This window comes from Plectropomus leopardus, chromosome 1 (assembly GCF_026936395.1).
Source record: "Plectropomus leopardus strain MGB_pleo_1.0 chromosome 1, ASM2693639v1, whole genome shotgun sequence".
NCBI lineage: Eukaryota > Metazoa > Chordata > Actinopteri > Perciformes > Serranidae > Plectropomus > Plectropomus leopardus.
The window spans coordinates 13,239,986-13,255,341 of record NC_142176.1 but is presented as its reverse complement, the minus strand read 5'-3'; the positions used below and the strand labels follow the sequence as shown (position 1 = coordinate 13,255,341).

Below are 15,356 nucleotides of genomic sequence, written 5' to 3'. Positions count from 1 at the left end.
ATGTTCCTGTTGTTTGATTATTTGACGACAGGGGGCGCCACGTGATCTCTACTGCCTCACTGTCCAATGTTTCAAAATCACTGAATGTTTACAGGCGGAAACTTTCCCAAAAGGTTTATTTCTATAGCACCTTTTCATACACATTATGTGCTACAGTATTAAAAGAAGACTAGAAAAAAGTAAACGTTATAAGAAGAGAAAACAACTTGTATTTAATTTATTAAAAATGCATTTACTGCATTTTCAGACTGGGAGTTATATAATTCCTCATGTCATATGTGTTTGTGTGTGCAGATGTATTTATGTAAAACTATTTACTTTTATGTATACTAGTTCAGTATTTTACTGTTATATTTGCTATGGCTTATTTGCACTGCTCTGTTTTGTTAGTTTATTGGTCTATTGCCTAATGTATCTCGATTAATTGCCGTGTGAAGCACTTTGTACAATTTGTTTCAAAAACTGCTGAATAACTAATTTTTTTTTTTAAATAACAACATCAAGCTTTGTAAATGATTATTACTATATTATTATTATTATTATTATTATTATTTAATTTCTTAAATTTCATTTTATTTTTGTTAAATTATCTAAAAATCATGGGATACAGCTGAGAAAATGCAAAAAGAAATGTTTTTTATCCTTCAAAATTGTGAACATGACTGTATACATTACTAAAACTGAAATAAAAACTAAGTTAAAAAATTACTCATTATGTTTGTGTGTTTTTAATCTTAATATGCAAAGTTACTAGCATATTAAATTATCAAATAAATGCAGTGAAGTCAATACAACATTTTCAAAATACTCAAGTGAAGTACAAGTTCCTCAAAATTATACTTAAAACAGAACACAGTGCAATAAATAAAACAAAATAAAATAAAATACTTTTTCCACGTCTGGCTCTCTGTTTATCTGTGTGCATGAAAAAATCCACTTTGGTCAGATACACTGTTGTTTTTTTCAGATTATTTCCAAAGTGAAAATGACTGGATGGAAAACTTTCAGACACAGGAAGCTGTGTGCAGGGAAAAACGCAACGAATAACGGAATCTCTCAGCCAATCAAATTCCACAGCTGTGTCTCTTTCAGCCAATCACAGCGCCGCAAATATAATCGTTGTCTCACCAGCAACCACCATCCGCTAGCTATTTTAGCATCTAGCTGGATGAGACGCTAACCAGAGACGCAGGGATATCTGTCCACTGACTTTGGTTATGTGTCTCGCTTGAATTTACTGAAGTTACCAGACGTCCAAGTGACTAACTCGAAGGCCTGGTCGAAGGTAAAGAGCCGTGTTTACTCCTCGTGTTTGCTGTAGCTAGCTGGGCGTCGCGGGAGGGGGCGCAACTGACACATAACCGTGTTGTTGATGTTAATATGTAGCTATCTAGCAAGGTTAGCTAACATGAGCTAATGGAAGTTTGTGTGAAAGCATCCTGAACGTGAAACTAACCAGATTTAATATACATTTGGTCACCCTGCTAGCTCGTGTTATCTTCGAAAATAATGCGTCCTTTGTGGGTGTTTCTGATTTATTATTCTGTTAGATGTCACAGAGTTTTTATTTAGGACTGCACACAGGTACAGCCCAGTTTAAGATATTGTTATTTTTTACCCAAATATTAACAATAGATGCACTTTCTATAATTGTGAAGGAGAAACGATTGAGCATGTTTTGTAGATTGTTTTCATGTTACCTCCTTTTGGTCTGATTTTCAAAGGTACTTTGCAAAACTTTTTTAAAGAAGATGTCATACTAAAAAAATCAGATATAATACTCATTTTAAAAAATCCCAACTTCTCAGCTGATGATGTAATTAGATTATTGTTTTAGCCAAAATATGTCAATACAATTATTTGGCTAACATCTTTTATATTTGTAGATATACTGAATTTAAAGTTCACAACATCAACTGAAAATTTTAAATTCTTAATTTTAAATTGGCAAAACACATTAGATTAGACATTTCAGTTTAATTCCATCTTTATAGCAGACTCAAAATGTTTTTTTGTCTTTATTTTCTTTACATATTATTTATTAAACCATTGAAATTTATTTTTTATTCTGAAATATTGATATAGAAAATATCAAATTTATATATTTTGAATGTGTTAAAGTTTTAGAAAAAAAATCTCTTAGATGTAAGCTACTGAATTAATCTTTATCAACATGGGAAAATAGTATCCATCATAATATTAACTGTAACATGGCTTCTGATTACTTACTACCAACCATTCTGTCCTCTTACCTTCACTCTCTTTAAATATAAGTTTAGCTCATTTCTACCATGAATAACTTGTAACTGAACTTCCTCCCTCAGATGCAGTTCATGCTGTTGTTCAGCCGGCAGGGAAAGCTGAGGTTACAGAAATGGTACGTGCCTCTCTCTGACAAGGAAAGGAAGAAGATCTCCAGAGACCTGGTCCAGACCATACTGGCCAGGAAGCCCAAGATGTGCAGCTTCTTGGAGTGGCGGGACCTCAAGATTGTGTACAAGAGGTCAGTGATAAGAGACGATATGCGGTACATACAGCAAACACGTGGATAAACATGCAGCAGAGATGCATTTCAAACCTTTTAAAATAATTTTCCTTCTTGTCATCTGCTCAAGGTTTCAGCACTTGAAATTTTTAATCAGGCTTGATTAATGTAATTTAAATTTGTCCATTCAAACCAAATCAGTTATGCAAAAGCTGCTGATCAGTTGCTTATCATGAGATGTTGCAGCTGGTCAAAGTTCATTCCTGCCTATGGGAACAGTAGTTTAAAATACTTTTCTTTTTTTCCAGAGCTCTCACATGCATCTCACTGTCTTTGTCGGCAGATGAAGTTTGCATAGTTGTAGTGGAGATAGTTTAGTTTTGGGATACTCAACTTGCTTTGCCTTGGGGCCACTAGTGAGTAAACAAACATTAATATTTAATATATAAGTAATGACCCTAGACCTTTTTTTTAAACAACAAGCTCTATTTTAATACTTTTTGTGCATGCTGATATCTTATTTACATTCAAAGTACAAAAAGGGCTTAGTGTGAATCAATTTATTGTCATTTTGAATTAGAAAATGGTCTGCAGGCTTCCCAGCACCCTATCATGAGCCCTATAACTTGAGTACCATTAGTTTGATTGATATAACTTGACACAAGTATGGCTCTTTAAAGACATGATAACAGATAGTTGTGTGTGGGGGAGACTGTGCAGATGGAGCTTCTCTGTAGGTGATGACTGTTAAATTTGGTTGAAATCCCTGGGAAAGAATAGGTGAACCTTGAGATTATTATTAAACCTTCAAACATTTCACAACAGGCTCAGTCCGATTTTTGTGGTATAGGTTGGTGTTTCAGAGGATGATCTTAGTAATAGAAAGTGTAAATGTTTGGTGCACTACATCATTTTTGTATCTGTGGTGGCACATTGGGGTGGTGTGAGTCAGTAAATTGTGTTGTCAAGCGCTGAGATTTCTGGCATTTAGATCTCACCTTCTGCTGTGTGATGAAAGCCAAAAGCACCCCCTTTCTAATAACAAGTAACAAACAATGGAGAAGAGTGACTCAGACATGTTGTGAGTGCCTGATGTACTGGACGTGACTTCTGAATCACAAAAATGCAAGACACATTTTCACGTTTTCAATATCATAAACACAAAACTAATAATCAAAACAACAACATAACAGCCAGGACACTATATCACAATGATACACCTGTTCACACAATTTAATATTTCTGCAATATGGCTGAAAATTCCCTATGATTACTATTACCTTTTTTTCAGTTTTCAGTCATCAGTAAAACCGTGATTAATAACTGCTCTTTGTACTGAAAACTGTGGTAATTTTGGTCACTATAATATGTATATGAAATGTTCTCAACCCTGCAAATGCTGCAATAATTCCTTTCTTTGTTAAGATTACAATATTCTACTTCTGTTCAGAGGTAGATTTTATTTTAAGGGAATGGTAAAAGTGGCAGTATTGTTTGAAAACTGGTGGTTTTATTGGTTTAGTAATGCCAAGTTATTAAATAATATAGCCATAAAAGCAGAGTCATAAAACCTTAAATATACACTATTTTTGTTATTATTGAGGAAGTAAACCTGATTTGTTTAGAAAGTTTTTTTACATTATTTATTTATTTTTTTAATTTACAGGTAACTTATCTACATTGTAAAGCAATTTTTTGGTTTTAATGTGACTTTTAAGGATTCGGAAGAGCACCAAATACTTGCATATTGTAACATTTCCCTGTAAACGACCAGCTGTAGTGTGACTGCTGTTCTCCTTCAGTATACATTAGCAGACCTAACCTATTACTACCTGTGGTAATAAGACCAATACACTGATATGATGCATTTCTGCTGGAGGAACAAAACTAATATCTGTAGACCTCACTGTCTTGTTAATCTTTTATTTCCTTACTTTATGTTGTAGGTATGCAAGCTTGTATTTCTGCTGTGCAGTCGAGGATCAGGATAATGAGCTGATAACTCTGGAGATCATCCATCGATATGTGGAGCTGCTGGACAAATATTTTGGCAGTGTGAGTCTCTTTTTTTTATAATTGAAATTTTTATTTATTGATTTAGTCAAACATGAACTCAACTTATCCACAGGTCCCTGGTAGCCACACATTCTTAGACACGATAGTAATTTAAAAACCACAGCGGTACAACTAAACACCAAATCATTACAGTGCAGCAAACATATTACATACAAAAAAGCCTGCCCACGACCTGGTAAAGCTTTCAGACTTCATTGTTGACCCTTGCTAAGAATGTCCGTATGACACAATTCCTAACACTGATTCCTTCCATTTTTCAAAATCTGGCGGGAATGTATTTTTCCAAAATCGGAGGCTCACTCGAGCCCTACATTTATCACAACAAAGTCATATTTTGCTACATTTGGCACTTCTGTTTGGTGCCTCATAAGGCATAGCCATGGTGATTTAGGTACAGTCGTACTCAACCACTTCCCTATGTGATCCACAACTTTTTTTACCAAAATGGTTAAACATGTTTACATTCCCAGATTGCATGTAGAAATGTTCCTGTTTCTCTCTGACATTTCCAACATGAATTATTAGCTATTAAACCCATCCTGTGGAGCTTAGAAGGAGTAAAGTAAAACCTATGATTTAATTTGTTCTGAGTAACTTTCCCCCTTGCCTCCTTTATTTATTTCCCCAGAATTTGACACTATTTCAACCATTAGTGTGAGTCTGTTAAACATTGCACATCCAATATGGTTTGTGTTGTTGTGTCCTCACAGGTTTGCGAGTTGGATATTATCTTCAACTTTGAAAAGGCTTACTTTATCCTGGATGAGTTCCTGCTGGGCGGAGAGGCCCAGGAGACGTCCAAGAAAAACGTACTGAAGGCCATCGAGCAGGCTGACCTGCTGCAGGAGGTACGCACAGTCCTTCATCAGCAGATAGTTGAACAGACCAACTCTTGTGTCAGGTACCAGTCTGTTAAACTGCTGATGATTTTCTCAGTTCTTTAATTAAGTGTTTGGTCCGTAAAATCTCAGACAAATGGGGAAAAATGCTCATCCCAGGTTTTTAGAGCCCTAGATGATGTCTTCAAATAACTTGTTTTGCTCAACCAACAGTCCAAACCCAAATATATTCACCTTGCTGTTACTAAACACAAAGAAAAACAGCAAATGTTGACACATGAGAAGCTGGAATCAGCAACTTTATAGCACATATTCTTGAACAATTACTTCAACAACTCATTAGTTATTGAAATTATAGAATAGTTATAGTTTCAACTCTAACTTTTTAGAATTGGCCTAACGCTAAGCCCTACCCTCAAACGGCACGAGCCAATCACATTTCGGGCAGCTGCCTAATGCACACGGACATCCTGCCCGTTGACCTCCAGCATCAAATTTCTGATGCTTTTCCAGCAGAAAATTGTCGTTTTCTTGCGGTTTCATATACATTTATGGTGTTGGTCAAACGTTGCGCATGGGATAAATGCGACACTGATGCGAGGTATCCTGAGAGGCTGGAGCATGGAGTGTATTTTATCTGGATTAAGCTGTGTGGCAGACCACACAGGCAGCTCAGCGTGAAGAAGATAAACAAGGATGTCTACATTTGTTCTAAGGTAAGGCAACACAGTGCTAGCAAAATTTGCTGCAAAGTGACAAGTATATATAACCTCATACATTATGTTGGCAACATCTTAATGTCACCTTGCATCTTGTCATCTTTTCAACTAAGCAAAGGCTGGTGAAAGCTAATACCGGGGCATAGTGAAGACCGCTTTTTGATGGTTTATGTGTGAAATATGGAGCTTCTGTCCCCAAAAGTCTGTATAGCATCTTTAGATATGTCTTTGTCACTGACAGCCGCCATTGTTAGACTAGGCAGCGCGTCGATTGTTTGTCCGGGGCTTAGGGACTGGTCAGTTTTTTTTCATTTGGTGATGCTAAAGTTAAACCAGAAGGAAGAGTAGTTCTACGATGTTGATGTATTGCTTTTTTTCACCTTGCGGTCCTCCACACCTGACGTCACTCGTTTATTTTAAGCCTGCAGCACTAGATTAATACCTCTCTCTCCCTTGTGTCAGTATGCGAAAGCAATTCCCATCCTGCATGCTTGCGTTTCTGTCCAGCTGTAGTCTTTTTCAGTCAACAGAATCGGTGCTCAGTGATTTATTTTTAGCAAAGCACGCAGTATTGTTGTTGTAAGAGCTCTCCTGACTGTGCAGGCCTTTTGAAGGTTTGGATCACTGGAAAGGCCTCCTGTTCTCTGTCACATATTCAGTAACTCTCAATTATGACTTATACTCTGAATAATAATTAGGAGGGGTGCTAAAAAATAAAAGTACAAAGAAAATGTCTTTTCTTCATCTGCAGGAGGCCGAGGCACCACGGAGCGTTTTAGAAGAAATCGGGCTGACATAAATGATCACGCTGCTGCCCCGCAGGTCATGTTTCCAGATGCAGATCTGGCAACCTCCATGTCTCTCTCCTGTCTTCTCCTGTTCACTGTGTCAGTGTTGTATGTATATAATCACCATCTCTGTACTGTATTACTCTGTACTGTACTATCCAGTAATGTCCTTTTAATGTGGTGCCAACTGTGGTTTTAATGTGTCTCCTATGTACAATCTCCCTCACTGTATTCTGCAGTACTATTAGCATACTTCACACACCGAACTTCTTAAAACTCTACAGAGTACAATGTAGCGACGACATCAAAACTCCAGCATCATATTAAAATCATCCATCATCACTGATTGCAGAGCTGTGTATGCTGTTAGGCTTAAAGAACTTTTTTAAGGTGCTGTTGTAGCGGCAGCCAGTGCTTCGCTTGTATTACCATCACATTTAAATCACTGAGCTGAGCAACTGCTTTCATGAAAATTAATACTCTATTATCGCTGAAAAACCCACATGGTTGTTTAACAAAACTTACAGCTGTTGTGAAGGCATGCCCAAAATCCTTAGAGACTCTTCTGCCAGTTTGGTTGAAAAAACAGTCTGTCCACCATGCAATTTAGAAAAAAAAACAAAAAACATCTTATTTCTCAAATTGACTTTTTCCTAATCCAGGTAGGTGGGAGTGACAGATATCTAAGGCTGCAACTAATGATTATTTTCATAGTCAATAATCTGTTGATTATTTTCTTGACTAATTGTTTTGGGTTTTTTTCAAAGATCATTGGGTATTAATGTTTTGAAAGATAGCTCTGTGACTCAAACGTAATTTGTACATGAGAAGCACCGACAGCGGCTAGTGCTGTTGTGGGAATCACTTACACTTACAATCACACACGGGTAAATTCAACCCTCCACTTAAGTGATATTAAAGCGTTTCCCATGATCAGTGTCTGTGAATATGTTAAGTAGGTTTGTACAAGTTTGTGTTTAGTGATTCCCCTTCAGAAATCAATCATCTCATCTTTACTTTTCAAGACTTAATCATTTACCTTTTGGTCAACATGAGCTGTTTGTTTGTAATCAGTGTCATGTTTGTTAAGATTGTCACCTTGTTGTCTTTATTTTTCCGACGATTGACTTAAATGAAAACATTTGTTTAACATTGGAGCTTGTAACGGCCTCTGGGGGTAAATCTTAGGTCAGTCTCTCCCTTAGTCTTAGGTCAGGAGCAAAGCATAGTGACCCAAATAAAAGAAGCAGTATTTCATGTATTGTGATAGTTTGGCTTAAAGACTAACAAATGACCAAAGAACACTGTGTTTTACTCTCTCTATGGTGTCTATGGAAAGCTAATATGGCAAAAAAGGGATTTAGGACAGCAGCATGTTTGACAAAGAACAAATATGTGGTGGTTATTTGGTCACAATATACCAGTATTATGTAATTATTACAATCGGTTTAAAGACAGGTCTGCCCTTTCTTCATGTCAGAACGTAAGAAGATAAACTGCACATATCAGGATACATCATTAATATTCATCACTGTGGGCTTGTTCACTTGGGATACAGGAAATAAAAAAGCCAACAGTAATGAATCGATGCTCATCCCAGCTGTACGGCAGATTTTTATCTGCATTCTAGAAAGTGTTTTTGTTGAACATTTTAAGTAATTAATTTGAAACAGGTTCACCTTTGATTTGTGCAAAAGAAATCACTTTTTGTATTTGACACTGCCAACACATTGCCAACATTTTTTTCTTATATCTGAAAGTTATTAACAATAAATGTATGAAAGAAAGAAAAAAAACATTTGTTGATCTTTTGTTCTTTTTTTACTAAGCAACAATAACCATGTTCAATAATGAAACATTAACCATTTTCAAAATATTCAAATATGTACATATCTGTGCTAACTTACAGCATCACTGCTTAAAACATCAATTTATGCCTCTGTGTACACAAAATTAAAGGGAGAAGAGCCAGAGCAAATTCACAGATTTTGAAATGTTGGATCTAAAAAAAGCCTCATTTCCACCAAGCAGTCAAGTTCAGTTGAAGTCCTTACACATGAGAATGGTTATTTTTGCTTTTCTGATGTCAAGAGATGTGGATGGTACCAATAGCACTACTCCAGCTGTAACATTTGTTTGTTTGATTGATACATAAGTTAAATATAACTAGAAAATAAAAGTAAGTTTTGCCTCCTTCTCATCTTTATCTCTAGCAGCAGTTATAGGCTAAGGAAAAAATAATCAACTGTGCCGCTCAAAGGCTACCACAGGCAGCTACCAGCAACTTTTTTCAAGCGTTTTCTTGCATATACTCAATGCCTCAGTTGACGCTGTGAATAAATCAACACACTCTAAATGTCAATATAACTTTGACTTTCCTGTTTGTTTTTATTGACGCTCTTAATTGTCATATGCATGGCTCTAAACACTCCAGCCTGTTCTTCTTTAGTGCTGACGATGTTTCGTATCCCCGTTCTGTGGAATTTCAGGGAGGAGCAGATGTTCTTCTGAATTGTCAGTGATGAGTAAACACAGGGAGAGCTGAATGGAGCAGTTACACGGCTGTTACATCAGTCTGCTTACTGTCTGCGGTGGAGATGTACGTAAATCAGATCCAGGATTTAGGTACGTTTGTACGAGTTAGGTACAGTTGTGAGGGTAAGATACTGAAAGTGTTTGGTGGAAATGTGGCTTAAGAGGGACTCATGTCATTACTTCCAGCAGGCTCACTTGGTATTTCTGTGTGTGACTGTTCATCTTTCACCTCGGGACTAAACTTATTGTCAGCACATGAACTTTCATCCAAGTCATTGTTTTGCTGAATGATCTCTGTTTCATTTATCCCCTGACTCAGACTCGCTGCGGTGGGATTCTCCACCGTCTCGTCCTCTGACTCTTCCTCCTTCTCTGACTCTCCAGATGAGCTCATGTCTTCAGGCAAATGGCTTTTCTTCTTATGCTTCTTCTTGCTCTTCTTCTTACTCTTTTTAGATTGTCTGTGGCGGCGGCGTGTGTTAGTCTCCTTTTTATCTGCTTTCTTCAGGCTCCTTTCTCTACTTTTCTCGTTTCTCTCTTTGCTTGGGCTTCTTGACACTTCTCTCGATTTCCTGCGGGTGTCTGTGTCTCTGCTGTCTCTCTCTTCACTTCTATTCCTGTACTTGTGCTCCCTGTCTTTATCTCTACTCCTGTTTCTCGGCCTGTTTTGCTCTCTGTCTCTACTTCTACTCCTCGACCTGTCTCTGCTCCTGCTCAGATACCAGTCTTTCCTCCTGTCACTGTGCCTGGACGACCATTTGTCCTCTCTGTGCTGATGGGAGGCCCTCCTCTCTCTGCTCCTGCTTCTCCGCCTGTCGCTCTCTCGTCTGCTTTGGGACCTCTCAGATCTCGGCGGGCTTTTGCTGCTCTGACGTTGTCTCCACGATCGGTCTCCATATCGCTCTGAATGCCACCCGTCTCTGCGACTCCCCCTGCGGTCCGGTGACAAGTGCAGATCCCTGTCGGCCTCCCAGAATTCATTGCCAGGGTTTCGAAATACATGCAGGAAGTTGCAGTGCTTCCCTTTGGGGCACTTCTGTCTGTCAAACAAGCCTGAGAAGGGAAATACAAACACAACCAGTAAATACACTGAACTGAAGGCTGTCCTCAACAGTCCCCATCCAGGGATCACAGGGCTTCACCTGAGAGGGAGAAACAGATCAAGTGCTCCTGATTTAGAAGGACAGGCCCCTCTCAGGTGGAAACCCTTCAGCCTATCGGAGGCATTAAATACTGTCTACCTCCCATTGTTCAGTCTTTTCCACGACAGCCATGCTGTCTGTGTCCAAGCAAAAAAACAAACAAAAAACAAAAAAAACTCTCCTATCAGTATGAATAACTCACCACATATAGCATTCTTCCACCGTGTAACAGGGCACATCTCACAATGAAGCTGCCGGCCTGCGTACCACCTCCCGTTGAACCTAATGATGGCCTCTCTACACTGCTCCTCTCTGGACAGTAAATAGACAGATAAGAAGACAAAGTATGGGAGTTTTATTAAAAAATTTAAACATCATACAGTTTATTTATTTGGGAAAAGTCATGGAGCGGTTGTGCGACAGCTTACGTGTCAAACTGAACATAAACATTTCCTCTCAGGTGTTGTTCGTAATTGCAGCTGACCTAAAAACAAAAGAAGCAAAATATGTACTTTTAGTGGTGATGATAATAATAAGGGAATCAGGGTCCACAATCTCCTACTTTGATGACAAGAATCGTGATTCTTTTATACATAACAGATGAAAAAGACCGTTTACAAAGCACTGCTCAACACGTCACGTCTCACACTAGATGCCAATGCTGTTGTGTTACATGCCATGCCTCTTTTATTTCCAGAATGCCGGCATGCTGTCTAAAAACCACACATTGTGGCGGCATTATTCTTGGGTTTTTTTTGGGTTTTGTATAAAAAAGCAAAGCCGGCGTCATGACGGGTCTTTGTCGAGGCAGTACTGCGGGATCTCTGTGTAAAAAGTGCTGCTGACTGATTTCATGTTACCTTGAACTGCAACACCTTGCCGACACTCTTTAACTCCGGCAGAACGTCATGGTAGAACTCCAGGAAAGACTCCTGCAGCTCCTCCTCGCTGTGCTCCAAACAGGCATCAATATCATAATCATCGCGGCGCGACTGCTCCATGCCAAACGTTGTAAACATACCACGGATCACCATAGTCGGGCTGGATGTGGGATAATTGTGTTTTCGAGAACATCTGGACTCAGAGACAGAACAGAGGAGAAAACACAAAAATCTGAAGGAAAACGTATTAATGTGCCAGTACATCCATTCAGTTAACACTTAAATAGTAGGATTGTGAATTTAATGTAGCGAATGAGTCAAAAAAGAAACAAATAGTACCTGTCTCCAAATCGACATGACCCAGTCTTCAGGAAGAACGGACAGTTAGCGACATCGCGCTCTGTTCCAAAGTTCTCTGAGTTCTTCGTCACAGGAGCCTCAGGATTCATCCATGGTTCTCCATTTTCCAGCTGGAAATGAGAACACGACCAAAACGAAATATATATACTAGGTAGTTTTACTTTTAAAGGAAAATGAGTTGCTGTGCAAATTATACAGTTAACACCAGAGGGACTTTTAAAAAAGGGATTTGTGTATTTTAATAACACAGATAACATTTCTTGACAGTTTTTTTGCACAGGTATCATATTAACTGTAGAGAAGCTAACAAGATTAGCATAGATTTATCTGTGTAACGTGACATTCATGTGTGTTTCTACCTGATTTTCAGCTTCATCCAACATTTTCTGAACGGCCTCCTACAAATGGTGTAAAGACACGGCTGGTGAAAATGTGTAGAGGTCAACATACTGCAGCAGATCTGTTACTGTGTGTTAAGACCACACTCACAAAGACCGGCATTTTCAAAATTTCCAGAGTTTTGGGGATGCAATTTCACAGATTGTTTTCACACAAAGTAAAAGATACATCCTTGCTGTGAGAGCTGAAGGTGCTGTTTGGGTTTTTCTCTTTGTTTGTATCTTAGTTGAGGAGTTGGACAGTTGCTTGTGCCACTAAGTCAAGGAAATATTTTAAGAAAGAACCACGTACAAAGCAAAAACACATTTTACAAAAGAAACACGATAACTGATTATCTTAACCTTCCTTCCCTTTTGGATGGAAAATATAAATAATCGTGATTAGTAGAAGAGGATATATTTCTCTTTGTTTCTATCATCCTGGGGCTCGTTTCACCTCTCTGTCTCGCTTGTCCTGCTGCTTCTTCTCTTTTTGTTCTTGTTCTTTCCTCTGTTGGGCCTCCCATTCCTCCTTTATCCTCCTCTGGGAACACACATACAAAACCACAAAGTCAAAGTCAGTAAATTTTAACTTTTTTGTTGCTTAGGTGTGCACATCAATTAGCCAAAGCCTTAAATGTTTAGATTTTCCCCCAGAATGTGTAAACATTTAATCAGTGTTAGTTCCTTTGGTCCAGGCTAAGTGAGTTGGTCGTTTTACATCTTCAGTAAAGCAGGACAAGACCAAGTCAAGTCTCTGTGTCCTAAACAAACATGCCACACTGATGGTACACTCCTGAATCAGGTAACCCCTGCAGCACTGAACACATAAACATCTGTGAAGCTGCTACAATTACAAAGCGTAAATATGCTTTCAAAACTGTCAAGTTACGCATGCTCCCTGTGATGAACACAAACAGTAGATTACCTCTTCCTCCTCTTTTCTTTTCCTTGCAGCTTCCTCCCTTTCGGCCTTCAGCCTGAATTCCTCCTGGGCAATCCTCTCTCTTTCTAACCACTCTTCATGTAGCCGCAGTCTGAGAAAACAAGTCAGAGACAAATCAAACCCAATGAGGGCTCAACAAAAAAAAAGTACAATCAGTGCTTCCTAAATGTGTAGCTACAGCAGAGTGAGATTATTATTGACCTACCTTTCTTCCTCGGCAGTAGCATTATCCTCATCATCTTCATCATTTATTTCTTCTTCGGGTGTACAACTTTCTCCATTTTCTAAACCTTTAACAGAGCAAATGCAATTAATCTGGCTTTTAGTGCAGCTACAAGTGTAGAAATGACAAATTATCAACATAACAGCTATCTTACATTCTCTGGCTTGGGCGAGAGCTTGGCGTTTCCGTTTTCGTCTCTCTTTCCTCTGAGCAGCCCTGCGTTGCTTTTGACTACATCGACAAAGATTAAAACAAAAATCAGATCAGAGGAGTAGAGGATCTAGGCTATATGGTTCTAGGTGTAGGTGACATGCAGAAAATCAAATACCACAATATTTTTAACCTATTTCTAGATATTAATGTCGTAGAGTTCACTATTGGTACCTGCACAAGATATAGACACTATAAGATTTTGGATAAATAATCATCAGTAATGTGGATATAGTAACAATAATGATAAAGTGTTTTTACAATCTAAGCAAAGCAGAAATTGAATACATAGACGGTGATACAACAACAGAGCGCAAAACAGCCAAACTAGGGTAGAGTTAGGATACAATTAAAACCAGAGGACAAATAATGCAAGATGCAGGACGCACAATGTCGATATAAGATGATAGAAGAAATGGACAAAAAACAACAACAGAACCAATAAAATCAAACCACAAATAAAAGGAAATAAAATATATAAAACACACAATACAAAAGATAAACAAGAGCTATAACAGTCTGGTAAATTCAGAAAATTACGTCTCTTTTCAGTAATGTAGCCCTTAAAAGCAGAAAATGCAACGCTAACATTGATGTTATTGCCAAGCCCTAAACTGTACACCTTAGAAAACTGGTGTAAAGGTACTGTGATCATATAACATTCCGTGTACTATCTATACTGTAATATTGTGTAAAATCACCTGTATGCTAACTATTTTCTCTTAGACTCATAAAAACTTTAACTTTTGGTTTTAAACCTGTAGCGTTGTTAGCTAACGTTAATGCATTGACTTAATAACATTGTAATAGCAATCATAATCTCTTATTATGTTATTTGCGGTCCACTTCTCAGGCTGTATTAAATTGTTAAGCTACCTCATGATACATTGTGATAAAAAGAGAAACACAGACCTTACAACAGGAGCAGACATCGGTGGAGTTTGTGCTGCCATAACAGCTAACGATAGCTAACGCTAACGGTGCTAGGTAGTTAGCATATTGAACGTTAATCCTAATTATTACTTCAAATCCGTTTAGATAAAAAAAACAGTTATCCAATCGAGCTGGTTATTTCTGAAATGGATCTAGTTTTGAGTGAAGCGATATAACCGAGTGAGTGCTTCAAACTACAAGCGGTATTGTTTTGCAGAGGAAGAGCGTGGGGGAAGAAGTGGAGTGAACACAAAGTTCTTCCGGTTTTAAAAAAATCGTCGTTTTTACGTCGTTTTTTTCTGTTTGAGAAATTTAGTGATTGGATATTTTTTTTTTTGTTCTCGTTTGTGTTCCTTGAAAATATGTAACAACAGCCTGAAAAATACAAAATCAAAAGGGAATAAATGTTCCTTGTAAAGTACAATAATGTGAATCCAGCCCATTTAGGCACTTTTTTTTAAATTATAGTGGTTATTTATGTTTTTATTTTTATTTTTATTATCTTTTACTTCTCGTTTTGCACGATCCCCTTTGCTACTTTAACAATGTAAATTTCCCTGCTCTGGGACCACCATGTGTGTAAAGATCATTTCAATACAGTTACATGTTATTGATACTATAGTGTATATTATCATTGTATACATTAATATATAGATATTTATATTATATATGGGGACTCATAAAGTATTATCTAATCTTGTCATGTCTTAACTGTGTAGTTGGTTTAAATTAAACCAAATGTATTTAAAACTTTTACTTTCCTTTTGCTGTAATACTATTAATGAACAACTTTATTCTAAATAGAGTGAGTGAGCAAATTCCTCTGAAGAAATACAGCGAAT

The 15,356-nt window shown here is 37.7% G+C and overlaps 2 protein-coding genes across 2 annotated transcripts; one reads left to right on the top strand and one right to left on the bottom strand.

Moving 5' to 3' along the window:
• The first annotated feature begins 1,112 nt into the window (after nucleotides 1–1,112).
• On the top strand, nucleotides 1,113–7,840 carry LOC121947387 (AP-1 complex subunit sigma-2-like). Its single transcript, XM_042492424.2, has 5 exons — nucleotides 1,113–1,285; nucleotides 2,325–2,503; nucleotides 4,432–4,540; nucleotides 5,272–5,409; nucleotides 6,871–7,840. Exons 2-5 carry the CDS (start codon nucleotides 2,325–2,327, stop codon nucleotides 6,916–6,918), a joined length of 474 nt encoding a protein of 157 aa, XP_042348358.1. The 5' UTR covers nucleotides 1,113–1,285; the 3' UTR covers nucleotides 6,919–7,840.
• Nucleotides 7,841–8,705: 865 nt separating this feature from the next.
• zrsr2 (zinc finger (CCCH type), RNA-binding motif and serine/arginine rich 2) lies at nucleotides 8,706–14,756 on the bottom strand. The gene is made up of 11 exons (XM_042492383.2): nucleotides 14,494–14,756; nucleotides 13,526–13,602; nucleotides 13,354–13,438; nucleotides 13,131–13,239; nucleotides 12,660–12,746; nucleotides 12,185–12,223; nucleotides 11,805–11,935; nucleotides 11,445–11,658; nucleotides 11,013–11,068; nucleotides 10,787–10,896; nucleotides 8,706–10,495 (listed from the first exon to the last, which is right to left on the bottom strand). Exons 1-11 carry the CDS (start codon nucleotides 14,532–14,534, stop codon nucleotides 9,600–9,602), a joined length of 1,845 nt encoding a protein of 614 aa, XP_042348317.1. The 5' UTR covers nucleotides 14,535–14,756; the 3' UTR covers nucleotides 8,706–9,599.
• Nucleotides 14,757–15,356: the final 600 nt, after the last annotated feature.

What these genes read in the sequence shown, in the direction of transcription:
- LOC121947387 (XM_042492424.2), top strand. Translation starts at nt 2,325, where the DNA reads ATGCAGTTCATGCTGTTGTTCAGCCGGCAGGGAAAGCTGAGGTTACAG. An exon ending in CTCAAGATTGTGTACAAGAG is followed by an intron (nt 2,504 to 4,431) that starts GTCAGTGATAAG and finishes TTTATGTTGTAG; the next exon opens with GTATGCAAGCTTGTATTTCT. An exon ending in TGGACAAATATTTTGGCAGT is followed by an intron (nt 4,541 to 5,271) that starts GTGAGTCTCTTT and finishes GTGTCCTCACAG; the next exon opens with GTTTGCGAGTTGGATATTAT.
- zrsr2 (XM_042492383.2), bottom strand. Translation starts at nt 14,534, where the DNA reads ATGGCAGCACAAACTCCACCGATGTCTGCTCCTGTTGTAAG. An exon ending in TCATGTCGATTTGGAGACAG is followed by an intron (nt 11,659 to 11,804) that starts GTACTATTTGTT and finishes CTCTGAGTCCAG; the next exon opens with ATGTTCTCGAAAACACAATT. An exon ending in GCAAGGTGTTGCAGTTCAAG is followed by an intron (nt 11,069 to 11,444) that starts GTAACATGAAAT and finishes TTTTGTTTTTAG; the next exon opens with GTCAGCTGCAATTACGAACA.